The following is a 26,475-nucleotide window of genomic DNA, read 5'->3' as shown; positions in this document are numbered from 1 at the left end:
TTCCCACTGTTTAGCATATTCTTCAATGTGAAATCACAATCAAACCTTTATTTAACCTGAAAAAAGTTCACTAAAACTAGGGAGCATATCAAACATTTATCTAATTCTAAACCTTATCTAAATCTAAACCTATACCCAAACTAAGGATACATAAATTAACTAAGTAACTAATTCTATCTTCTAAAGTATTAACTTTAACTAACAATCATCGTACAAACAACAAATCAAGAATGAAAAATATATCTTATCTACTAGATGGTGGGGAGATGGTCGTAGAGTGGGAAGGAGCGGCACACGCCTAGGGAGGAGGGGTGAGTCCGGGTAGGGGTGAAGGGAGGTGGCGGAACGACAAGCATCAACGAGCGATGGTTGGGAGCGATGCAACAACAAGGAGAGTAGAAGGAGAGGGAGGGAGGGCCACACACGGAATCTATATCTCTCACCATGACAGATGGGGTGACGTGATAGTTATCACGCCCAAGTTAGTGATGTAGCAAGGGACCACATCACCGATAATGGTCAACACATAACATAAGTGACCTACCTACTATGTTGAAATAGACCAACGATATTAGGTGAATTGACGGTTGACGCGACCATAACGTTTGACCATGCCAATGAGATTAATGTGGCCAAACGAGTTAGTTTTAGGGCTAGTTTGACAACTCTATTTTCTTCAGGGATTCTAATTTTCTAGGCTAGTTTGACAACTTCATTTTCTAAGTGATTCTTATTTTCTTAAGGGAAAATGAACTAATTTCTCTTCAGAAAATAAAATCCCTTTGAAAAAGTGTGGTTACCAAACTAGTACGAAAATAAAATAATTTCTTTTGGTAAAATGAAAGTTCCTCGAACAAATGAGAAAAAAATCTGTGCTATTTTTATTTATTTTAGAAAACTCTTTGAGCTTTAAGCCTTTGACAACTGCACGGGTTCAAAGTTCAAACTCACAAAAGAGGGCGACGCCGAAAACGGTTCTTCTCCAGTCTCCACCGGAGGCGGGAGGCGTAGGGTTTAGGCGCGGAATGGCGGGAGGAGGAGGGGGGCGCGGCGAATCCTCGCCGGCGATCAAGCCAATTAGTAAGGCGGTAGTGCACCGCATCTGCTCTGGCCAGGTCATCTTCGACCTTTCCTCCGCCGTCAAGGAGCTCGTCGAGAACAGCCTCGACGCTGGCGCTACCTCCGTCGAGGTCAGCCTCAAGGCCTACGGCGAGGAGTGGTTCAAGGTCGCCGACAACGGATGCGGTATATCTCCCTCCAACTTCCGGGTGAGGGCGGCAGCTGCTCCAATGCGTGGATCCACCAATTTCCCCCATTTTGCTGTTGTAGACGTTGCCACCAAGCACCAATTATTATTCGCTAACCATGTTGCTGGCACTTTAATAGGCTCTTGCTCTTAAGCACCACACGTCCAAGATATCAGATTTCTCTGACCTTGGATCCCTGGTTACCTTCGGGTTCCGGGGCGAAGCTCTGAGCTCGCTCTGCGCGCTTGGGAAACTGACGGTTGAGACGAGGAGCAAGGATGAGCTAGTTGGGACGCATTTGGAGTTTGAGCACTCTGGCGTGGTGGTTAGTGAAAGGAAGACCGCACGGCAGGTTGGAACCACGGTGACAGTAGAAAAGTTGTTCTCCACCTTGCCGGTCCGGAGCAAGGAATTTAGCAGGAACATTCGGAAGGAATACGGGAAAGTGATCTCGCTGCTGAACGTGAGTTTTCATGTTCCAGTTTATAAGTTCTTTTTGGCATGTTTGAATTGACCCTAAGGAGCTTGCCAAATGGTTAAGGTAGCTGTCCCCCAGTTATGTTACTGATTATTACATCTTACCTATGTTAGGCTTATGCATTGATTGCCAAAGGGGTCAGATTACTCTGCACTAATACTGTTGGAAAAAATTCTAAAATGGTTGTGCTTAGAACTCAAGGAAGCAGTTCGATGAAAGACACTATCATTACTGTATTTGGTCCAAACACTTTTAAATGTCTTGAGCCCTTCAGTGTTACCACCTCGGATGGCTGCCAGATAGAGGGCTTTCTTTCAAAACCTGGACCTGGTACTGGTCGCAGTTCAGGAGATAGACAATTTTTCTATGTGAATGGCAGACCTATTGATATGCCAAAGGTCACAAAACTTGTCAACGAGCTATACAGAAGCTCAAATGCCAAACAATATCCTGTGGTAATTCTAGATTTTCATATTCCAACTACATCCTATGATGTGAATATTGCACCTGATAAGAGAAAAGTTTTCTTCTCATCTGAAAGCATGATTCTGCAATCTTTGCGGGAAACTGTTGAAAACCTGTACTCCCCTCAACAATGCAGTTTCTCAGTCAATCACATCAAAGATCCTGAAAAGGAAGGGGATGCTGTTACTGATAGGCATAATGAAGACACAAATGCAATCGTAATGGTGAATGTTCCATCTTACTACAACAATGATGACAATGAAGAAACAGACAATGAGGATCAGGTTTCTCCAGAGAACCAGAAATTGCCTTCAGTGGCTAGAGATGCGAGCCCCCTGTCAGGAGGCACAACCACTCAGGCTGATAGATCTGCTTGGCTTCCATCCTTTGCATATGACCAGCCAAAAAGATCGCCTAAAGAAGGAAGAAGTTTGGTATTGGGTAGAAATTGTTTTAGAACTGGGCTTGCTGCAAAGCCAACTCATTCAAGTACTGTTCAGTCTTCTCTCCTGAACTTTGTATCACTAAACAAGCGGAAACACGAAGATGATTGCACTCTTATTTCTGAAGCTGCAGTGCTGAGAAGAGAGACATGCTCTGAACATATGAGGAGATCAAGTTTAGAAGCAAACTTTGTTACACCAAACAAGCAGAACCATGAGGATGATTGCATTATTTCTGAGTCTCCAGTGCTGAGAAGTGGGACATGCTCAGAACTATACAAGAGGACAAGTTTAGAAGTCAATTTTCCATCACCAAATAAGCAGAAGCATGATGACAATTGCACTCTTATTTCTGAAATCCCTGTGTTGAGAAGAAGGACAAATTCAGAACAAGCGAGAGGAACAAGTTTAGAAGCAAATTCAGCACCTGAGTTCAATTTACCTCTGGAAACAAACTCTTTAAAACAGCACTCCTCACAATATTTTGGATCTGTGAGGACAGATGTTTCACCACAGCATTCTAAACAACCTAATATTGTGACCATTGGGGCAGGGGTAACAGGTCCATGTGATGTTGACACTACAGAATCTGATATGGTAGGCAAACTGTTTGTTGTTAGATATACTGTTCTTGAGTTATATTTGGACATCTGCCAATAACTTATATGTCAAGGGCCTCGCCCCCTAAGCTGGGAGGTCCCTGACTACGTAGTTCGTAGCTGGGTAGAGGTGGTGCCAGGGCTGTTACCTGGTCACCGAAGCAAGAGGGATGAGATTGAAGGCTAGAACAGGTGAGAGGTTTAGATAATACTTCTTTCTTGATTTCTCCTTGCATACTGCTTATATATATATATATATATATATATATATATATATATATATATATATATATATATATATATATATATATATATATATATATATATATATAGGAGATAGAGCCTGCTGGCTGTTAGTCTCCAAGACTCATGTTCAGACCACATAATGGTCTAGACTTTCAAACTTCCTGCTAGACTCATGTTCACACCCCATAATGATCTAGACTTTCAAACTTCTGGCCCTTCGGTCACCTCCTGTCCCTTGGCGCCCTGGCCACCTGTGCTGGCCTCTTCTTGGCGTCTTTGGCGCCGGCTGTACTGCCGCCCCCACATCTGCCTCCTTTGACGAGCAGCTCGTCCTCGAGCTGGAAAGATGGGTAGCGCTCCTGGAAATCTTCAAGATCCTCCCAAGTAGCCGAAGCTGCCGGTTCACTTTGCCACTGGATCAGTACTTGACGAACGCCACGGGATAGTCTTGTGTGGGAGGCGCGCTCTGGAGTAGGCTGAGCCGCCTCATGGTGAATGGACGGTAGTGCCGGGGGCGTCGTGGGTGGTGTGCCCACAAACCTTTTGAGGAGACTAACATGAAAAACATCGTGCAGGCGAGCCCGAGGTGGAAGTTCAAGGCGATAGGCAACCGTATTGACGACGGAGGTGATGCAGTAGGGCCCATAAAAGCGAGGCTGAAGCTTGCCATTGGTGACCCCCTGGAGGGAGGCTGGAGTACGATGGTGAAGGCGTAGCCAAACCCAATCGCCAACGGTGAAACGAAGGTTGCGGTGGTTCTTGTCGTAGAAGCGTTTGTAGACAACCTGAGCCTGTTCTAGGCGACTGCGGGCATCTGCCAGAAATTCATCGCGCTCGGTCATGCTCTTGGCGACAGCAGCAACTCGTGTCTCGCGCTGTTCATAAGACCGAATGGTTGGACGGTCTCGACCATAAACGATCCTGAACGGTGTGGTCTTGAGTGCGGTTTGATAAGCGGTGTTATAGATAAACTCCGCCCAAGGTAACCAACGAAGCCATTGACGCGACCTATCACATGTGAAACATCTTAGGTACATTATGCTGACCTTGTTGGCGGCTTCAGTCTGCTCATCAGACTGTGGGTGAAATGCTGAAGACATATGCAACTTGATGCCAGCCAATCGCATGAGCTCCTTCCAGAACAGAGATGTAAACACTGGGTCCCGATCAGAAACGATGGATTGAGGAATGCCATGCAATCTGACGATCTCAGTGTAGAAGGCTTGGGCCACAGACTCCGCGGAGTAAGGGTGGCCCAATGGTATGAAATGGCAATGCTTGCTGAAGCGATCCATGACCGTTAAGATAACAAATTTGCCGCCCACCTTTGGAAGAGCTTCCACGAAATCCATCCCGATGTCTGCCCATACAGCCGACGGCACGGGAAGAGGGAGGAGAAGCCCGGCTGGATGGAGATGTTCTGACTTGTAGCGTTGGCAGGTAGCGCAGTTTCTGATGAAAGCCTAAACCACTGAACGGAGATTAGGGGAGTGAAAATCACGGCGAAGGCGATGGAGGGCATGGTTATTAAAACGGTAAAACGTTAAAACGTTATGAACCAACTTTTCAACGTTTAAACGTTTAAACGGACGTTGAAACGTCTTTTCAGACTTGACATAGAATTTCAAATATAGAATAAGTTCATACATAAGTTGAGTTCACAAACCAAATAACATTAGCATAAAAAGAAACAGATCAAGTTCAACAACACAAGTTCAACCACACAACACAAGTTACAACTTTCATGCATGATTAGTAACCATCATCGAACTCATCAGTATTAAGACCATGAGCATCCACGCCTTGATCATCACCATCGTTTCCACTATTGCTTCCTTCAATTTCATCTTCCACATCAAGATCATCAAGAATATATTCCTCATCCTCGTCATCTTCATTTGCTAAATTAGTCTCCTCTTCCTCAAGGTCTTCATTCCTTCTCACACACCCACCAGCAGCTCTCCTAGGAAAATTACGACCTCTGAGATGTGCAGATGCACCAATAGCTTCATCAACTTGGTCCCACGATAAATTGAAATCATCTCCAAGAGCATTGCTAACATGTGAAGAATTAGCTAATGGATCAACCCATTCATTGTCCCAATCAAAGTCTTCTAAAATCAAAGGATCAAAGTTTTTTCCTTCCTCACGTATTTTTTGAAACCTATCAGCCATCTTTCTGTTGTATGAAACATATACCAAGTCATTCAACCTTTTGTGCTCCAACCTATTCCTCTTTTTGGTATGCATCTACAAGTGCAAATAAAAGCAACCATTTAACCAATGAAGAACTAAGGATAAACGTAGTGGCGAAACGAAATTGAATAATTTGACTAGCTCACTTACAAATTCAAATGTACTCCAATTCCGCTCACAACCGGATGATGAAGCACAAAGACTAACAATCCGTCTTGCAAACTTATATAGTTCAATAGTACAACCACCATATGCAAGCCACCAATCAACTAAAATGGCAAGAACAAAGATTATATGTTTAGTGCTGAAAATGAATGGGAGGCTATCAATTTTAGAATACTTACGTGGATTCCTTGTTTGTGCATTTTTTATAGCCATTGGATTTGCAAATGCCTCTCTTTGGTTCTCATAAAGAACAACTTGGGCATCAATCTTCTCTCTAAGATCCTCATCTACCACCATTTTGACAAGCACATCATTAAAGCAACCCCTTAGCTCTCCAACATAGCCTTCATCATCACCTGCTTTGATATTGTAGAATTTTCCAGGGTTCAAATATAGTGCTGCTCCATATAATGGGGTATCCATTTGGTTCGCCCAACGTCGATCCACAATGCTCATGATACGTTTCAGACATGCTTTCTTGTTTTGAGTAGAAAACGAGGAGGTAATCTTATTCTTTGCTATAGTCATGGCTGCAGCAACCTCAGCCATGGCTGGCTTCTCATCACCATCAACCAATCTCAGCACGGCAAGAAGCGGTAAAGAAGCTCTAAGACAATCCTCAATTGAATTCCAAAATTCTTGAGAGAAAATGATGTCATATGCTTTTTTACCTGCCTCTGTTTTGGATACCTTGGATTGAGTGAAAACATCACTTGAAAATAGACCTTTCAATGAGTTCTTGTGCTTGTGCAAACTCTTCATGGTAAGGAAGGCAGTAGCAAATCTAGTAGCAGCAGGTCTCACAAGATCCATCCCATTTGTATGCACCCTCATTTCACTAAGTATCCTCCCATGTCTATAAATAAAAGTGGTTACATGACGAGCACGAGCAATAGGCTTCTTAAAATCCTTCAGCTTTCCTATGTCCTCCAACATAAGGTCCAAGCAATGTGCCGCACAAGGAGTCCAGAACAATGTAGGAATCCTCTCCATCAAAATCTTACCTGCTGCCTTATAATTAGCACCATTATTAGTGACAATCTGAGTAACGTTTTGCTTACCAATCCCCTCAATTCTCTTTTCTAACAAGTCTGCAAGCATCACTGCACTGTGTGACTCATTTGATGCATCAACTGACTCCAAAAAGAATGTTCCTTGAGGGCTGTTAACAAGGAAATTGATCAAATGGCGACCTCTTTTGTCTGTCCAACCATCAGACATGAGTGTGCAACCATATTGGCTCCATGCATCCTCATGCTTCTTCCTCTCATCATCTATGTCTTTGACAGCCCTAGCAAGTAAAGGCTCACGTAGCTCATGGAAAGTAGGAGGCTTGAACCCAGATCCATATTGAGCAATAGCCTCCACAGCTACCTCAAATTGCCTTGAGTTCGCAGCATTGAATGGTATACCACACTCATAGAAAAACTTGGCTATCTCCAAACAAACAGAATTTCTTTCTTCCTTAGGCTTCATGGTAGCACTTATGGTAGTTTGAGCAGGTCCCTTTGCATGTCTCTCTGCTACAACCTCTTGAGGTGTACGTCGAATCATAGATGCAATGGACTTCTTTGGAGCTGCAATTGGGTGGGGCTTCAATTGGAAAATTGCTTTGTTTCTTTTGGCAGCTGTTCCAGAACTTGGCACAGTACACGAGGAAGCCTTGGATGATGCTGACATTGACCTGCTTCCCATAACTTGGACATCATCTTCTTGTTCTGCTTCATCTTCCATTACATCGTCATCTAGGTACAACGGCCTAGCCCGCTTCCCATTATTCAAAGCTTCATTCATCTCTTTAGCAATCTCTCTAGTAGTGTTAGGACACTTGACAATGTCTCCATAGCCACCAGCTAGATGTTGTTTCACCCTCTTGATACCTCCTTTTATTTGTTTGGGGCACAAAGCACATTGAATCAGCTCTCGCTTTCCCGCCTCAACATAGTATGCATATTTCCATCCTGGATCATTTGACTTTGGCCTTCGTGACTGATCTTTGAGTGGGTCATAGGAGTCATTAGCCTCGCTATTTGTTGCCATTGAAATTGAAATTCACTGCCACACTTTAGCCTACAACACACAGTAGAATGATATTAATATATTATACATTTAGCTTGCAACACACAGTCACACAGTAGCTGGAGCATTGGCTCACTACGCACTGCCGGTGGCTGCTTCACTGCACTGCACTGGCCACTGGAACACTGGGTATTGCCACTGGAACACTGGGTATGGCGCTGCAGTAGGACTGGGTATGGCGCACTGCACTGGGACTGGGTCTGGGAACCGGGACCTGGAGCAACGAGGAGCAATGGCGCCTGGAGCCCGGGACCAGGAGCAATGGCGCACCTGGCTCTGGCGGCTCTGCCGGGTTGGAGCCTGTAGGTGTAGGGAAGAGGGAGGAGGGAGGAGGGGTCGGCGGCGTACCTGGCTCTGGCGGCTGGCGGCTCTGGGCGCGACGGCGTCTGGCGGCTGGGCGCGATGCGTCTGGTCGTCTGGCGGCTGGGCGCGATGTCCTCTGGCGGCTGGGCGCAGGTGGCCGGGCGCGATGGCGTTGAGCGGCTGGGCGCAGGCCCATTAAGGCCCACGAACGGTATGCGCATAGAACGTCCCTAAAACGTATTAAACGTCCAGAACGTGCTTTCCGACGTTTAAACGCCGTTGAAACGTCCAGAACGGACGTTCTACGCAGTATCTGTAAAACGTTTGGACGTTCTAACTGCTAAACGCGTTTTAGCGTTTAAACGATGCTTAAACGTCGTTTAAACGACGTTTTAATAACCATGATGGAGGGTGCGCTGGACCCCCTCATGACCATCTTCATGTATGGCAGTGATGAGTTCTTGCAGCAAGGGGGCGTCTGGCGGAATGTAGAGGCGTCCCTAGAAAGCCACCATACTGTCGATGAGAGACCAGGGAGTCATGCGAAGATCGCTGACAATTTCCTCCTTGAGGGCGACCAGTGCGGGTTCCTCATCATATGCTAGACGAAGTCGGTCGATGAACTCAAATCTGGGCCCAAAAATAGCCAAAATAGCACTATCCTCGGTGTCACGCCGTGATAGAGCGTCAGCCACTGTATTGCTGCTGCCGGTTTTGTATTCCACGGAAAAATCAAACCCCAGTAACTTTCCCACCCAGTGATGTTGCAGTATTGTGGCCAGCCTTTGATCTAACAAGAACTTCAGGCTGAAATGATCGGTCCGCACCATAAATCGACGTCCCCATAGATATGGCCTCCAATGTCGGATGGCAAGCACCAAGCCGATGAGTTCCCTTTCATATGTCGCGAGGGATAAATGTCTGGGTGCTGTCGGCCGACTGAAAAAAGCCACGGGGTGACTGTCCTGGATCAGAACTGCGCCAAAACCATGCGTGGAGGCATCGCACTCCACCACGAAGGGTTGGCGAAAGTCTGGCATAGCCAAAATTGGTGTTGTAGTGATGGCAGTCTTCAGTTCTTCAAAGGCAGAGCTAGCGACGTTCGTCCAGATAAATCCCTCCTTGAGCAATGCGGTCAGAGGTGCAGCAATGGTGCCAAAATTCTTGATGAATTTGCGGTAATAACCCGCAAGCCCCAGAAATCCGCGGATGGCTCGAGCCGAGCGTGGTTGAGGCCAATCAGTCACGACACGGACCTTCTCTGGATCCATGGCCACCCCATCGGCCGAATAATATGCCCGAGGTAGGAGATGGATGGGACACCAAAATCACATTTGGACTTCTTAATAGTTGGTGTTGATGAAGAACAGTGAGCACTGTACGGAGATGACGCAAGTGCTCAGTGATGGAGCTGCTGTAGATCAGGATATCGTCAAAGAAAAACAAGACGAAACGGCGCAGAAATGGTCGCAGAATGTCATTCATTAGAGCCTGAAATGTTGCTAGGGCATTACAGAGGCCGAAGGGCATGACGAGAAATTCATAGAGGTCGTCATGCGTTCTGAAAGCCGTTTTCTCCACATCACCCGGACGCATGCAGACTTGATGATATCCTGAGCGCAAATCTAGCTTGGTGAAATACCGAGCACCGTGCAGTTCATCAAGAAGCTCGTCAACCACTGGAATTGGATAAGCATCTTTGACGGTAATGGCATTCAGCGCCCGGTAATCAATACAGAAGCGCCATGATCCATCTGCCTTCTTCACAAGGAGAGCTAGTGAAGAGAATGCTGATGAGCTATGCTGAATAATCCCTTGGCTCAACATGGTGGCACACTGACGCTCTAATTCATCTTTGTGGGCTGCTGGATAGCGATATAGCCGCACAGCCACCGGTGCCGAACCTGGCAGAAGGTTGATGCAATGATCGCGATGGCGCGGTGGTGGCATACCTGAAGGCTCAGCGAACACCGGCGTGAATTCCTCCAATAAGGCTGGAAAAAGGTCATCAGAGCTGCACACCCGAACTGATGGTGCCCGCGATCCGGCTACGCCGGTCCAGCAAACACGATGGTCGTGATGCCAGAACGACATGGTGAGTGCACTGAAATCCCAGAGGATGGGTCCAAGAGAGGCCAACCATTCTGTCCCGAGGACCACATCATACCCGGCGAGAGGCAGCGCGAAGAAATTTGTGGTGAAGGATTCACCGTCAATGGTGAAAGGGACATTTCGGTAGACGCCTGGACAGAGGACCTTCTCACCATTTGCCATCGTGACATTCATGTTGCCGCGCGGATTCAATTTGAGCGAGGTACGACCTGTTGTTTTTCCGAAGAAACGAAATTATGGGTAGACCCTGAATCCAGCAGGGCAAGGAGGTGGTTGCCGCCCAACTGGATATGCACCTGCATCGTCTCCCGAGTCCGGACTCCAGCCATGGCGAGCAGAGAGATGAGTGGAGATTGGTGCGGCTCATCATCAGTAGCCGCCTCTTCATCATCGTCTGCCAAGTCCAGGAGAAAGATGCGTTGGCAGACACGATTGTGGCCGCGCGCAAATTTTTCGTTGCAGTTGAAGCATAGCCCCAGCCGACGACGTTCTTCCATCTCTGACTGGGACAAACGGCGAATCGGCCGACCATCAGTTGCTGGTGGGGAAGAACGAATTGGTGGTGCGAGTAGAGCCAGCGGTGGGGCGGGTCCTGACAGAAGGCCCCGACCGCCCAAGCGAGGGTTCGCCGGCGTTTGTGCAACCTGCGCGATGTACTGCTCACGCAACTCCATTTTGCGGGCCATGCTCATGGCGATGACGAGAGACTGAGGATTATGCATCTCAACGTCGAGGCTGAGCGACGGTTGAAGACCTGCGGTGAACGCCTGCACCTTCTGGGCCTCCGTGAGCGCGCCGACACGGGGCAGTAAGGCCTCAAAACGATCCTGGTACTCAGCGACAGTCCCGGTCCGTTTGCAGGCCATGAGCTCGCCGAGAGGGTTGGAGCGGATGGGCAGCCCAAAACGAAGGTTGAGGAGTTCTGAAAATTGGCGCCAGGACGACGTTCCTTCCTCGTTCTGGATCTGGATGTACCACATCTGGGCGCCGCCTTCTAGATTGTATGAAGCCATCCAGGCCTGTTCCTCGGCGGCAATCCGCTGTTGATGAAAATAGGATTCACACCAGTTGAGGAAGGCCAGCGGATCAGACTTGCCATCAAATTTCGGGAAATCCAACTTCTGAGAACACGGAGGTCGTTCACCTTGATGTTCAGTGAACCTCGAGCCCGACGGAATGGTACCATGCTCACGGCGCAGCTCCCCCACTTCAGCCTGGAGGGTGGTCAGGCTGGTGGTTAGCTACATGATGAGATTGGCTAGGTCGGCGTTGGTGGGATTAGCCATGGGTGTCGCTGATGATGAACTTGGAGATGGAGTGCTAGAAGTGGAGTGGTGGTCAGAGGTGGAAGAGGATCGCCGAGATCTAGATACCAAGTTGTCAAGGGCCTCGGCCCCTAAGCTGGGAGGTCCCTGACTACATAGTTCGTAGATGGGTAGAGGTGGTGCCAGGGCTTGTTACCTGGTCACCGAAGCAAGGGGGATGAGATTGAAGGCTTGAACAGGTGAGAGGTTTAGATAATACTTCTTTCTTGATTTCTCCTTGCATACTGCTTACATATATAGTGGAGATAGAGCCTGCTGGCTGTTAGTCTCCAAGACTCATGTTCAGACCACATAATGGTCTAGACTTTCAAACTTCCTGCTAGTCTCATGTTCACACCCCATAATGATCTATACTTTCAAACTTCTGGCCCTTCGGTCACCTCCTGTCCCTTGGCGCCCTGGCCACCTGTGTTGGCCTCTTCTTGGCGTCTTTGGCGCCGGCTGTACTGCCGGCCCCACATGACATTATATGTGTTCCTGTTCTTATGTTACTTGCTTACCTGTTATTCTTGACACTCTTATTCAATGCATTGCCTGCTGGTCTTTTTTTTTGAACAAACGCAGGAGAGCTGCGTGTCATTATATTAAGAAGAAAAAAAAGAACATAGGAGAAACAAGACTTGTCAACCCCTAAATACAAAGGCCCCTAGGCCGAGACCCCCCTGACATTAACACTACGCACCACACACACACATAGCAACAACCCGACCAAAAAACGACCACCAGCAGGAAAACTGCTAGGGTCCCCTAGGAAGCTGGCGCAGCAGGAGGTCCTGCAGAGCTGATGCACCAGCCAAACACTGCCCTCCTCAATCACAGCACTCTGAACTCGCTGGGTGCAGGGCACAACCCCCTCAAAAACACAAGCATTACGGTGCTTCCAAATCTCCCAAGCGACCAAAATGATTAAGGAGTTAAGACCTTTTCTTAGACTCTTCTCCACTTTCTTGATACTTTGGCACCACCAATTTGAGAAACGAGTGCATCCAAGCTGAGGAACAATTGCTAGGAGACCTAAATTGTGTAGTATGGACGTCCATATCTGCCGAGCGAACACGCAGGAGACAAGAATATGCTGGATGGTTTCCTCAGCCTGATCACACAGAGGGCAAACAACTGGATGGGGCAGACCTCTTTTTGCCAGTCGATCAGCTGTCCAAACCCTGTTTTTGATTGCCAACCATACAAAGAATTTGCATCTTAAGGGGCCCAGGTCTTCCAGACACGTCGCCAAGGGCCAAAATGGATAGAGCCAACAAAGAGAGCATCATAGGCCGATTTGCTACAATAAGTACCATTAGCAGAGAGGCGCCATATGTGTTGGTCTGCGATGTCAGGTTGCAGAACTACCCCATCAACCAAGTTCCATAGCTGCAGATACTCCACTAGGACCGTTACAGACAATCCTCCCCGGATATCTGACACCCATTGACGATTTGTGAGCCCCTCGGGTACTGTTCTTCGCTTTAAAGCCCTTCTAGAAATCACCTGGATAAGGGTTGGATAGTGTTCAGCCACAGTTTTACCAAGGAGCCAACGATCAGACCAGAACTTCACAGATTCACCACTGCCTACCACTGAGGTAATAGCCACATCAACGAGGGCCTTTGCATTACGGTGCACTCGGATAGGGAGACCAGCCCATGGCCTTGATGCGTCAGTCTTCTGTAACCAAAGCCACCTGGCACGTAAGGCCCAACCAAACATCTCCAGGTTGAGAATACCCAGACCACCATACTTGAGAGGTCGCTGGACAGCTTCCCAGGACACGAGACAGTTACCTCCATTTGCATCACCTTGCCCCTTCCAAAGAAAGCCTCGTCTCCTCTTATCGATTGCCTTAAAAACCCATTTAGGGAGTTCTAATGCAAGCATAAGATAGATAGGGACAGAAGACAGCACTGTCTTAACCATGACAAGACGACCAGCCCGGCTGAGAAGATTGGCTTTCCATCCTGGAAGTTTATCAGCAACTTTATCAACAAGCGGCAAGAGATCTAATTTAGTGTTCGTGGTGATTTTCTTGTTTGTAAATTAGGCACCATCAATCTAATTTTGGTATTTTGTAACTCATTTATGGGTTCTGGTTATGCAAATAATAGAAATTGCTTCTGGAAAAGTAACTTTTTTCTCTCTCGAAAATGCAGCAGAACTGCGCCTCATTATATTAAGAAGAGAATAAACAAAAGGTCAAAGAGACCTGATACAAAGGTCTCCTTAAGGAGGCCAAAAACACAGAAAACTGAAAACATCCATCAAAACACACCTAAGGAACAACATCTAGTCTTCAGAAAGGAGGGAAGCAAGGTATGAAAGACCTTTAGCCCCAGCCACTTCCCAAAACTGTTTCTCCTCCCTAGCTAACCTAAGGGACAAAGCCAAACTAGGAGTACAACCATCAAAAATTTCGGAGTTTCCAAATTGTCCAAGCCCCCAAGGCAACAAGGGAGTTGACGCCCTTTCCAGGTAGGCCAGTGACCGTTCCTGAGATTTGCTCCCACCAAATCATGAAGGATGAAAGCCCTTGTTGAGGAGCCAGTCTTTCAAAACCAAAAGGTTTCAGGGGGTTAAACTAGAACACTCTTGTGAACACACAAGAGACAAGAATATGGTCAAGAGTTTCAGCTTTCTGATCACATAAGAGAGAACTAGCTGGGTGATCCAAACCTCTCTTAGCAAGCCTGTTAGCAGTCCAACATCTCTTGTATGCAGCTAGCCAAAGGAAAAACCGACACTCAGGAGGTGCCATCCAAACCATATGGTAGTAACCAAAAAATGTTGAACTAGCAAAAAGACCTTCATAAGCAGACTTAGCCGAATATTTGCCATCTGTGCTATATTGAATACATGTTTATCTTCCACTTTAGGTTACAACACTATTCCTGGAAGCTCCCAAAGGTTCAGGTAGTCCACAAAGGCCCCAACAGACAAAGCACCTTTTATATCAGAAACCCATTTTCTGTTGGTTAGGGCCTCGAGGACAGTTCTCTTATTAGCAATCCTTTTAGGAATGATGGCAAATAACCTAGGAGCCAGATTGCTCACATTCTGACGCAAGAGCCATTTATTTGTCGTCTAGAACAGAGTGTGTGCTCCATTTCTCACTTCTGAAACCAAAACAGTGGAGAAGAAAGACCTTGCCTTTTTAGGGACCTGTATAGGAAGGTTTGCCCAAGGCCTGCTTGGATCAGTTTTATGTAGCCACAACCATCTCATATGAAGTGCCCAACATAATTCCTTCAAGCTAGAAATTCCCAAACCTCCCAAATGAAGGGGTCTGCACACCCGCCCCCAGGCAATCAGACAGTGTCCTCCCTTGACATCTTTACGACCTTTCCAAAGAAAATATTACCTATTTTATGATCCAGTATGAACCTAACTCGTAGTTTTTTTTGTCTTTTATCACTTTTTTTTCCTTGAATACGCAGGAGGTCTGCGTATTTTTATATTAAGAAGAAAAAAGGGGGGAACCCCAAAACAGAAACAACAGTTTTACAAACTCACACCACCATTAACGCCTAAGACAGCTCCTCTAAATGGATCTTTTATCACTTCATAAGATTGACTGCCGAATCCTTGCAGGATCAACAGTGTGGTCGATGCCATTCAGCTTCTGGTGCTCCCAACAAATATTCAGAATCACGACATCAGAATGCATTGGCTGATAGTCCTTTGCCTGATGCTCAGGATTATGGTGATGGTGCTGCAGTATGTTATGCATCTGTACAATATCCCATTATTCAATTTACGGTTGCCGAGCTTAGGAGAAGAAGAAAGAATTGTTTTATGATATCTCATATAAATAAATCATATTGTCTCGAGAAAACAACAAGGTAACATTCTTGCTATTATCACAAACGACTTCTGTTATCATGAGGGCTTGTGTTACTATTTCTGTGATGCATAGCTTCACTTTCTTTAATGCAGGTGCTATAAAGCTGCAACACTGGACATCACTGTACCCTTAGCTGACGAGGCAAAATCAAACTCATTAGCTGCAGCCACCAATGAGTTGGACAGGCTTTTCAGTAAACATGATTTTCGAGAAATGGAGGTGCTTGATATATATTTTCTAATATTGCTGCTCCTTTTTTTAATGTTCCATGTTAGTTTTTTGCTATTAAATGAGGTTGAAAGGGATATATGTCCCTTCCAATGATTTTGTAGGAGGAAGCTTAGGTTGGCTAACCCCACCACCCATGATGCTAGTAAACTTACTCCAGGTGGCTCCTCAAATTATACTGTCAGGATATGTTGGGCCATTGGGGTACATTGATGGAAGGGCTTTCTACTCATTGATCTTTTCTTTTCTGTGTCAAATTTGGACACACTGACAGCTGTCAATCATTTCATGGCTTTACTGTTTAAGTGAGCACTGAGCAGTATTGCCAAATTCTAGGATACTTGGAAAGTAGCTTAACTGTTTAAGTGTAAAATAGTCGTTGCTCTGGTTTAGGGTTTGGTGAGTTTCATATACTGCATATATCCCCATCGGGGACCATTTAGTACATGGTTTTTAAAGCGGTAAGGCGGTCCAAGGCGTTGGAGCACCGCCTGGACGCCTAGGCGAGGTAGGCGGGCAAGGCGCCTAGGCGTTAGACCACCGCCCGGACGCCTAGGCGACGCCTTAAGAACAGAGTTTAGTACACATAATTATCCATCCTCCTCTCATCTTTATTTGCTTTATGCATATTCATTTTTTTTAAATTATTGGTTGTATGGAATTTATATGATACTTTTGGAGAACTAACTATTTCGTCTTTTAGGTTGTTGGACAATTTAATCTTGGTTTTATCATTGGAAAGCTTGGCCAGGATCTGTTTATTGTAGATCAGGTATCTTAATGTAGTTTTTTAGCTGGATGCTGTGATACATGAATTGGAACTTGCAAGGTGCATCAATTGAAGTTTTGTTTTTGTTGTTAGCATGCTTCTGATGAGAAGTACAACTTTGAGTGCCTTTCGCAGTCTACAATTTTAAACGTACAGCCTCTTCTCGAGTAAGTAAGCAAACCCATTATTTTTGCCTGCTATTTCTATGCATTGAACTCTAAACTTTGTGTGTTTTGATTGCTTCCAAGTATGCAACTACGCATTCATAAATGTTGACAAAATATTTTTCCATGCCATTAGCCAAAATTGCCATATGCCTCACTTTGTGGGTATATTGAAATGCAGGCCACTGAGACTTGATCTATCACCAGAGGAAGAAGTAATTGTTTCTATGAACATGAGCACCATCAGGTATTGGATTGTCTTACTGCTTCGATTTGACTGCTGTTAACTCTAGGGTCAAACAAATTAGTGATAAATATGTGTTTTGCGAAAGGCCTCTAGCCGAGTTGGTTAGGTGGGTATGAGTAGCACTCCTTAGGTCCTGAGTTCGAATCCCAGTGGGAGCAGGCTGAGGTTAAAAAAGGTAACTCGCTGGTTCCCCTGGTCGTGTGCACACAAGATGGACTGACCTATGGGGGGATCCTCGTGTAGGGGCTGGGAGGGCTCAAAGCGCAAGTAAAGATTTGACCTATAGGGGCGAACCCTCATGTTGCACGGGGGACCAGCTTTCGTGATCTTTCTCGGTCGGGGCTCCGATTGAATTTCTTCTTAATATAATACCATGGGGGTGGTCTTTCCCCTATCGGCCGAGTTTTTTTTTTTTTTATAAATATGTGTTTTATGAAGATATTCAATTGAATATGTAACTAGATGTTTGTTAGATTACATCTATAAAAAGGAAAAAAGTACATTTGTTTGTTGAAGCAACAGCACATTTATTGTTTTGTAGTTTGTCTTGTAATATTTGCCCATAACTCACAACTCATGTTGTTCATGTATAGTTTTTTTTCAAAAGTGCACGAGATATGTGCATCATTATATTAAGAAAGAGAGTATTAGAAGAATCATGCAAGCCCAATAGGGTAGCTTCCAGAAGGGTCATCAAGAAAGAATAAACACTACAACCAATGGCACTTACCCAACTCCTGTGGCCAAATGCCCCTGAGACCTTTGGCCCTAACCATACCCCATAAACGGGCCTCATCTCTAACATTAATGCTAGGTGAGCCCCCTCAGAAACAGTCATTCCTATGTTTCTAAATCCACCAATAAACTAAGTGACTAACACAACTATAGGGTTGAGGCCCTTGTGGCATTCCCTTAACCACTTGCTGCCTAGCTTAGCGCCAGCATTCAGTAAAGACCATATCATTTGGCCCTGATGTGTTCTGCGGCTGACCAATCAAGGACAACACAACTAGCCACACATGTCTTGAGAACACACATGCGGTGAGCAAATGTTGTAATAGTTTCTTCCTCCTGGTCACATGGGCATTTTTCATGGTGGTTAAAACCTTGACGAGCCAAATGATCTGTGGACCAGCAACGATTTAGTGAGGCCAACCAAATGAAAAACCTGCAGCAAGGTGGACCCCAGGTTTTCCAAATTTCTTTCCACGGTTCAAAATCAAAGAACAAGTGATCTCTATCTCTCTCTCTCTCTGAAGATGGGGACGTTGGTGACCAAATGTGCTGATCCTCATTCAACTCCAGCAGAGAGATTAACCACAGATAAAATCTCCCATAACTGAAGGATTCCAGCAAAGCCTCTATTGACAGATCACCTCTAGTGTCCTGTGGATTCAAGTACCATCAGTTAGTGCCTCCTGCATGTTTTTCACTTCAACTGACAGGCATTATCCCATGCAAACCATTTGTCACGCCAAAAAGAATATCCTGCAACCATTTCTGACAATTGAAATGACCAAGAGAACATTCAAGTGAGTGAGGCTGTATGTAGAAATCAAGATTAGCCCATGGACGCTCAGGTTGAGTCTTCTTTTTTAAAAAAAACTCGGTTCTCCCTCCTGTGCCGGCGCCATCGCGCTGGGAGAGGGAGTCGGCTGGGGAGAGGGGGACAAAGGAAGTGGGCTTAACCTAATCTTCATGGGCTAGTTGGGCTGAATTGTAGGCTGGTTGGGCTAGTATTTTTCTTTCCTTTATCCTTTTCTCTTCTTTATTATTATTTTTGTCCTAAATACTTTCTCAAATATCAATATTTTCCTATTTTTAAGTATATTTAAGGCGTCGCCTCGCCTTACGCTTTACCACTTAAAAGTTTAAAAGGGGTATGTCGCCTTACCGCTTTAACAACTATGATCGTAACCCGAGAGCGGATGGGACACAACGAGGGGATTTTTTAACCAAGCCTGAAAATTCGCCCTCGAGGGGGATCGAACCCAGGACTTGGAGGTGCTACTCGGAAACCCTTAGCCACTAGGCTAGAGGCCCTTTCACGGTTGAGTCCTTTTTTTAGCCATAGCTTTCAGTGCCCAGCGTAGCAAACCAAGTAAAGAATACCCAATCCTCCAAGATCAATTGGCCTTCTGACCCTGAACCTCGCAACAAGGCAATGGCCTCCATTAACCTTTTTGTGTGCTTTCCACATGAAGGCTCTCATGGTCTTATCAATTGCCCTAATAACCCAGAACTCCAAGACAAAGAGCTGATAAGTATGTATGGATATAAGCACTGAATGGACAAGGGTAGCCCTCCCTGCCAGGTGTACCATGGCTGCCTTCTACTACCCAGGCAGTTTGTCAGCAATCTTATCAATGGTTGCATAGAATTTAGCTGTGGGTACTTTTATGATTGACAGTTGCAGTACAATATATATTTAGAGGAAATTTCTGAACCTTGCAAGGGAAGGAAGCTTGCACCGGCCATATCATGTTCTCGGCATTGGATGGGGTTCATGGAACACTTTCTGGTATTGGTGTCTAAACTTGACGCTTCACCAAAAACTTAAGGATCTTCTTGATTAAATTCCAAGTCCATGTTTGTTCGCGAAAAAAAGAACCGTATCATTAGTGTAAACAGAGATCCACTGACTGTTACCTTGTGGGAGGAGGGGCTGCACATACCATTGATGCTTGTATTGTTAATGAGCGCAATTAGCACATCCATCTTAACATGTATAGTTTGTTATCTGTACTTATTTTATTGTTCTCTATTTGCTTACAAAACAAATACACAGTATAATTAATATTACTCTTGTTATTCATCGATCATGTCCTTGTGTTTTTCTTCCAGAAATGTTTTGCTGCCTATACTTAATATTGAAATTATCAAATTTGTTCCTGACATAATCCCCAACTTTGTGCCAACTTGGTCATCTTGAATTTTGCAATATCTTTTGTCCTCTGTAGGCATCTTATAGCTAATACTGAGAAATGTGTTGTATATTTCACTAACAACAGATCTTGTTGCCTAACGTCCATTCTTCCATTTTCTCAACTTTTCAGAAAAAATGGTTTCGTTTTGGCAGAAGATTTGCATGCTTCTCCCGGTAACCATTATCTTCTGAAAGCTGTACCTTTCAGCAAAAATATTACATTTGGTGTTCAAGGTATTAGTTATTTTCACATCAGAAATTTTGTTTTTGCGCATGTCAAACATGGTCCTATCCTGACTTACCTTGATTTAGATGTAAAGGAGTTGATCTCCATGCTTGCCGATAGTCAAGGAGACTGTTCAATAATCAGTAGCTACAAGCTGGATACAGCCGACTCTGTTTGCCCTTCGAGGGTTCGTGCTATGTTGGCTTCTAGGGCTTGCCGAATGTCTACTATGATAGGCGATCCACTAACAAAAGCTGAGATGAAGAAGGTAATTACAAATTCAATTAGCTTCTGATGGTATTTCTATTGTCTTTATTAAACTTTAAATGTCATTTCTCTCTCTTTAGAGTTCATATGTACTCCTATAACTCAAAACTTTGCCTTGCCTCGCTGCTTCGTGTTCCCCGTCCCTACGCCCACCTCCTCTCCCCCCAAACCGCTCCTCCAGCCATGATGATTGCCACCGAGTTGCATGGCAGCAAGGACAAGGCTTCAAGCTCATGCGAAGAGAAGCGATATGTAATGTCTGGTTTCAAGGTTAGGAAACCTCTTGGGAGGGGCAAGTTTGGCCATGTTTATCTGGTCAGATAAATAAGTAGTCAGATTGTGGCTTTGAGAGTTCTTTTCAAGAGGCAGCTTAAACAATCTCAGGTGGAGCATCAGCTGTGATGCGAAGTGGAGATTCAGAGTTATCTTCGGCACCCCAATATTCTTCGCCTGTACGGGTACTTCTATCCTATGACCAGACTTGAATTTTATCCAATCCATGCTGCCAAGGGTGATGTTCGACACCAAAAAGAGAAGGGCGGACGGTCCGGCCCTGGGCCGGACGGTCCGCGCGTGCGCAGAACAGATTAGGGTTCCGAGTTTTGTGCTACGGTTGTTAGCTAAATTCACGGGATTCGCTCGGAAATTAGTTTGTAAAGGTCCAGCCCCCCTCCTCTATAAATAGAGAGGTATACGGCCGATTTGTAATAATCAATCGAATCAATACAACTTCTATTTCGCATTTATTTCCTGTACAATTAGGAGTAGTTCTAGTTTAGCCTCTCGATCCCCAAATTCTCCGCCTCTCCTCGACTCTGCGTCGATTAGAGGAGTCTAGGTCGGCCTGCCCGAGCCTAGACACCACCTAGGATCTCTCCTCCCCGACGGGGTCCCTCCTGGGAGTGAGATCCAGGCGCCGTCGGCGATCTTCCGCCGCCCCTGCGCACGCGCGGACCGTCCGGCCCTAGGGCACGGACCGTCCGGCCATCAGGCAGGGAACCTTAGCTCCTGCGCCAGGTCGCGTACCGTCCGGCCCTGTGCCGTGGACCGTCCGCGCTTGACCAGAGAGCACCGCCGCCTCACGCCAGGTCGCGGACCGTCCGGCCCTGTGCCGCGGACCGTCCGCGCCTGACCAGAGAGCACCGCCGTTGGTTCTTTTGAAGTGATTGGCGCCTCCAAAACGGTGTCAACATACTTTTTGGCGACTCCGCTGGGGACAACACATATAGACCTATCAAATCGGCCCTCAATGGCCAGTTCAAAGGATAGCTCTGAAGTTTCCACCAGCAATATCATCACACCGACATGGGAAACCTTGCCGGCTGAAGAACAGGTCCTGTTCGAGGAGCGCCAGGAGCAGCTGATCCAAGAAGCAAAGGTGAAGTTCCTGGCCGACTTCAAAGTGGACAGGAACAACAAAGTCGTTCGGCAACGGGCGACAGATCTGACTTCGCTCCGACCTACTGCGATTACCCCAATGTAAGTAACACCAACGAACTCCAATCTCTTAGAGCTTACATAGACGAACAGCGAGAACAGTTACAACGTATCGTAGGGGATATACAAAATGATCATAAAAGGCTAGTGCGTGTGCTTGATAAGTCTACTATGGCAAATCTTCCTTCGCACGAGGTTGAATTGAAGGAATACACATATAATTCATCGGCTACAGGTTGTCACGACCAGTCACAACCCCTTTATGGGATGCCTATGGAGTTGTCACGTACATGTCCATAGGCATCCCATAAAGGGGTTGTGACTGGTCGTGACAACCTGTAGCCGATGAATTATGTGTGTATTCCTTCAATTCAACCTCGTGCGAAGGAAGATTTGCCATAGTAGACTTATCAAGCACACGCACTAGCCTTTTATGATCATTTTGTATATCCCCTACGATACGTTGTAACTATTCTCGCTGTTCGTCTATGTAAGCTCTAAGAGATTGGAGTTCGTTGGTGTTACTTACATTGGGGATAATCGTAGTAGGTCGGAGCGAAGTCGGATCTGTCGCCCGTTGCCGAACGACTTTGTTGTTCCTGTCCACTTTGAAGTCGGCCAGGAACTTCACCTTTGCTTCTTGGATCAGCTGCTCCTGGCGCTCCTCGAAGCTCCTCGAACAGGACCTGTTCTTCAGCCGGCAAGGTTTCCCATGTCGATGTGATGATATTGCTGGTGGAAACTTCAGAGCTATCCTTTGAACCGACCATTGAGGGCCGATTTGATAGGTCTATATGTGTTGTCCCCAGCGGAGTCGCCAAAAAGTATGTTGACACCTTTTTGAAGGCGCCAATCACTTCAAAAGAACCAGCGGCGGTGCTCTCTGGTCAGGTGCGGACGGTCCGCGACCTGGCGTGAAGCGGCAGTGCTCTCTGGTCAAGCGCGGACGGTCCACGGCACAGGGCCGGACGGTCCGCGACCTGGCGCAGGAGCTAAGGTTCCCTGCCTGATGGCCGGACAGTCCGCACGTGCGCAGGGGCGGCGGAAGATCGCCGGCGGCGCCTGGATCTCGCTCCCGGGAGGGACCCCGTCGGGGAGGAGAGATCCTAGGTGGTGTCTAGGCTCGGGCAGGCCGACCTAGACTCCTCTAATCGACGTAGAGTCGAGGAGAGGCGGAGAATTTGGGGATCGAGAGGCTAAACTAGAACTACTCCTAATTGTACAGGAAATAAATGCGAAATAGAAGTTGTATTGATTCGATTGATTATTACCAATCGGCCGTATACCTCTCTATTTATAGAGGAGGGGGGCTGGACCCTTTACAAACTAATTTCCGAGCGAATCTCGTGAATTTAGCTAACAACCGTAGCACAAAACTCGGAACCCTAATCTGTTCTGCGCACGCGCGGACCGTCCGGCCCACAGGCGCGGACCGTCCGGCCCAGGGCCGGACCGTCCGCCCTTCTCTTTTTGGTGTCGAACAGGTGAACTGTAGAGAGGCGTTCAGAAACGCCGATCTCATCACTGGGCAGAGCTCTAATCTTCCTTCATGAGGAACATGTTGTCCATCAGGACACTGAACCAGAAAATCTTTTGGTTGGAGCTCAGGGCGGGATCAAAATCGCTGACTTTGGCCGGTCCGTCCACACCTTCAACAGAAGATGGACTATGTGCTAAACTCGAGATTGCCTGCCACCTGAGGGCATGTTCGGTTTCACCCAAACCAGAGGGGATTGAATCCCTTTCTATTCAATTTTTACTAAAAAGAGATTTAATTCCCTCCAATACACCTCAATCCATTCCTAACCGAACAAGCCTGAAATGGTTGAGAAGACAGAACATGATCACCATGTTGAGATATGGACCTTGGGTATTCTGTGATATGAATTCCCGTATGGGGTTCACACCTTTTGAAGCTAAGGAGCACTCACAACTTACAGAAGGATAGGTAAAAGCCGACCTGAAGTGCAACCATATTCATTTCACCTGCCGCAAAGGAACTTGATTTCTCAGATGCTCGTAAAGGACTCGGTGCACCGGCTTCCTCTCCCGTGGATTGCGCAGAAGGCCAGTGTCCAGAATGCCGACCCTTCCTCCTTGTACAGAGAGTAGAGCCACACCACCGGTTGAAGGCTGTTTCTTTTCCGCTCTTCCCAATTCGGAGGGGATTCGGTTCTTTCCACGGTTGTTTATGGCTCTGGCCCTACCGAGTAAGCTTCTGTAGCCCAAATTCCTCCACACGGCTCATTCTGAATTGTATCTTGTAGCACCGTGTAGCTCAACGGAGATACCAGGCAATGTGGATTAGCGTCTGTAATGGGGCAGTCTAAAATAAAAAAAAACAACATTTTATATGGTCATATACACGCTCTATTGGAAACAGCCTTTTATATGGCAAACTGCCCTACACTAATGTAGCATTTCCTACGAACAACCTTCTTGCTCATCTATATGAATACTAGCATATAACTCGTGGTAACGCTATGATCCTGAGGAGCGGAGGGGTCCAACGGCGCGGGGAAGGGGGATGATCTAAAATTATATTGTCCATGGGATTTGAGTGGGGGGTGATCTAAAATTATATTGTCCATTGAATTTGAGTAAGGGAGAAGGGTTATCCGACGATCTGATCCGTTGGTTTTGTTGTTGTGTTAAGTCTGAGTACAAATTTTTTTCTCGAAACACGCAGGAGAGCTACGCATAATTTATATTAAGAAATAGATAGAGGTCTGAGAACAGACCGGGTACAAACGACTCCTTACGGAGGTCGAAAACACAAATATAGAAACACACTCATCCCTTATCTATGACACAACAACAGGCCCCCGCTAGTCTTAAGGCCAAATGCCCCTAAGCCCTCTAGCCCTGACCATACCCCTAAGTCTGAGTACAATTTGTTTGGTGGATTTAATGAATGTTGATTTAGTTGGATGAGTTTTACAAAATTTAAACTAGTGGGTTGTATAGTGGTATAAATATATCTACTCTAAAAGGTCCTCCTATATGGATGTATGTTATTATGCTTCCATCCCTATTGATAGCTTGTTTGGTAGTAATAGGTTTGAGAGGGGCTAAAATCCTCCTTACTATTCAATTGAATTGAATAGTAAGAGAATTATAGGGCATGTTTGGTTTGATGACTAAGTTGTCACACTTTGTCTAACTTTTCTGTCTAAGGTTAGTTCTTCAATTCGGACGACTAACCTTAGTCAAAGTGTGACACAGTTAGCCACGAATCAAACATGCCCTTAGTCCCCTCAATCCTTTTACTCCCAAACAAACCCTGAAAAATAATCATTTCTCTAAAACTACATAGTGACGTGCCTCCCCTCCCTTTATTTTTATACTTTTGCTGTTGTGCACTCTCAGATACTTAAAAACATGGCTGGATTGAGGTCCCCTTGGAACTGCCCACACGGGAGGCCAACAATGCGGCACCTAGCTGACCTGCGTACTATGAAGGCGAAAGGTAAGGGATTAATTAAACTCACACGCGCCATCTCTGCGCCTTTCTCTAGCCAGGACTCGGTACGAGCACGTGTCTATTGTTGCATGCTAAGTCTCTTTCCAATGCTGGAACAGATATCGCGTTTAAACGCTAGGCCCTGTTGGCTGCCGGCCTGCCGCGCGTGGGGGGCCTACGCTCAACGGAAGGATGTTTCTATGCTCTTCCGCTTTATGTTGAAGAATACAAGAAGTGCATATGTGCCCCGCCCCCGCTTGTAAATTACGGCGTACGCACGTCGCGCCGCCCCCGCATGCAAGGTCCATTTGTTTGTTTGTTTTTTGTCAGAAGGAATACCTGTGGTGATATTTATGTCCAGTCTCCAGGGATGTATGGTGTTCTGTTTTGGCAAATAGAAGCTTGTTAATTGACGAGCTCCAGCTATGTGATGTAAGGCGAACCAAACAAATGCATGTCGGTCGGATCACTAATTTCGCTGAAAATGGGCACGACGGCCATACGTGTAGGGGTGGATATCGAGCCCGAGCTGGCTCGTTAAGGAAACGAGCTAGTTCGGCTCGACTTGTTAAGCAACCGAGCCAGAGAACCAGCTCGGCTCGTTTGCGAGTTCGAGCTGGCTCGTTTAGCTCGCGAGCCACAACAAAAAATAGTATACATGTGTATATATAACAATATAATCAATTGCTAGTTAATTTCATATTAATTTAAAAAAAGACTAACAATACTCATAATTTTATATATCACATCATTTAAACCCTAAATTAACATAGGTGCTGTTTGGTTCACGAAATGTAACGTAAAGGGTAATGGTAATGGTTTACACTCGATTACGGGCGGTAACAAGTTTGAATAGTCCGGTATCAATTTTTAGTATGGTATCTGATTACGGTTGGACTAAAACAAACATGATTTAACGTTATCATTTACTCATTACGTTACAAATATTTGAACCAAACGGTACCTTGGTCTGGTGGGCCAATGATGTCGGTTGTTTCCTCTCCTCGTCGAATCCATCTAGATGCTGGGCACATAAAACGGCGCAGGTTCGTTGTGATTTGCCTGAATCACGTAAATAGGTGGTCGGGTTCTGCTCGGGTATAAGACACCACAGGGCCTTGCTCCATCCTGGCGGCCGACGAGTTCATATGCCGAGGAAGCCGAGCGCCTCCTCATCGACCGCCTCTCGCTCCCAGACCCGCCCATCGAGTCCCCGACCCCCTTCGCCTACCTCGTCTCCGCCTTCCGCCGCGCC

General features: G+C 46.2%; 1 protein-coding gene across 4 annotated transcripts; it reads left to right on the top strand.

Moving 5' to 3' along the window:
- Positions 1 to 928: 928 nt before the first annotated feature.
- On the top strand, positions 929 to 25,705 carry LOC103653697 (DNA mismatch repair protein PMS1). 4 transcript variants are annotated; one of them, XR_004857820.1, is made up of 12 exons: positions 929 to 1,268; positions 1,387 to 1,710; positions 1,839 to 3,230; positions 15,241 to 15,491; positions 15,586 to 15,712; positions 16,425 to 16,493; positions 16,584 to 16,661; positions 16,836 to 16,901; positions 19,958 to 20,061; positions 20,140 to 20,321; positions 25,127 to 25,226; positions 25,340 to 25,705. XR_004857820.1 is itself a non-coding variant. In XM_008680525.3 (12 exons), the coding sequence occupies exons 1-12, from the start codon at positions 1,026 to 1,028 to the stop codon at positions 25,357 to 25,359; spliced, it is 2,952 nt and encodes a 983-aa protein (XP_008678747.1). In that variant the 5' UTR covers positions 929 to 1,025; the 3' UTR covers positions 25,360 to 25,705. The 4 variants fall into 4 exon arrangements, 3 of the variants coding, with proteins under 3 accessions (XP_008678747.1, XP_020408196.1, XP_008678748.1); XM_008680525.3 differs by having other exon boundaries at positions 16,584 to 16,657; XM_020552607.3 differs by lacking the exon at positions 1,839 to 3,230 and having other exon boundaries at positions 934 to 1,268; positions 16,584 to 16,657.
- Positions 25,706 to 26,475: the final 770 nt, after the last annotated feature.

This window comes from Zea mays, chromosome 4 (genome assembly GCF_902167145.1).
Source record: "Zea mays cultivar B73 chromosome 4, Zm-B73-REFERENCE-NAM-5.0, whole genome shotgun sequence".
Taxonomy (NCBI): Eukaryota; Viridiplantae; Streptophyta; class Magnoliopsida; order Poales; family Poaceae; genus Zea; species Zea mays.
This window is presented reverse-complemented; position numbering and strand designations above follow the sequence as displayed.

Excerpts from the sequence above, each read along its gene's own strand:
- LOC103653697 (XM_008680525.3), top strand. The coding sequence starts at position 1,026 with ATGGCGGGAGGAGGAGGGGGGCGCGGCGAATCCTCGCCGGCGATCAAG. Across the intron at positions 1,269-1,386 it reads TATCTCCCTCCAACTTCCGG|GCTCTTGCTCTTAAGCACCA; the intron begins GTGAGGGCGGCA and ends GCACTTTAATAG. Across the intron at positions 16,902-19,957 it reads ATGAACATGAGCACCATCAG|AAAAAATGGTTTCGTTTTGG; the intron begins GTATTGGATTGT and ends TCAACTTTTCAG.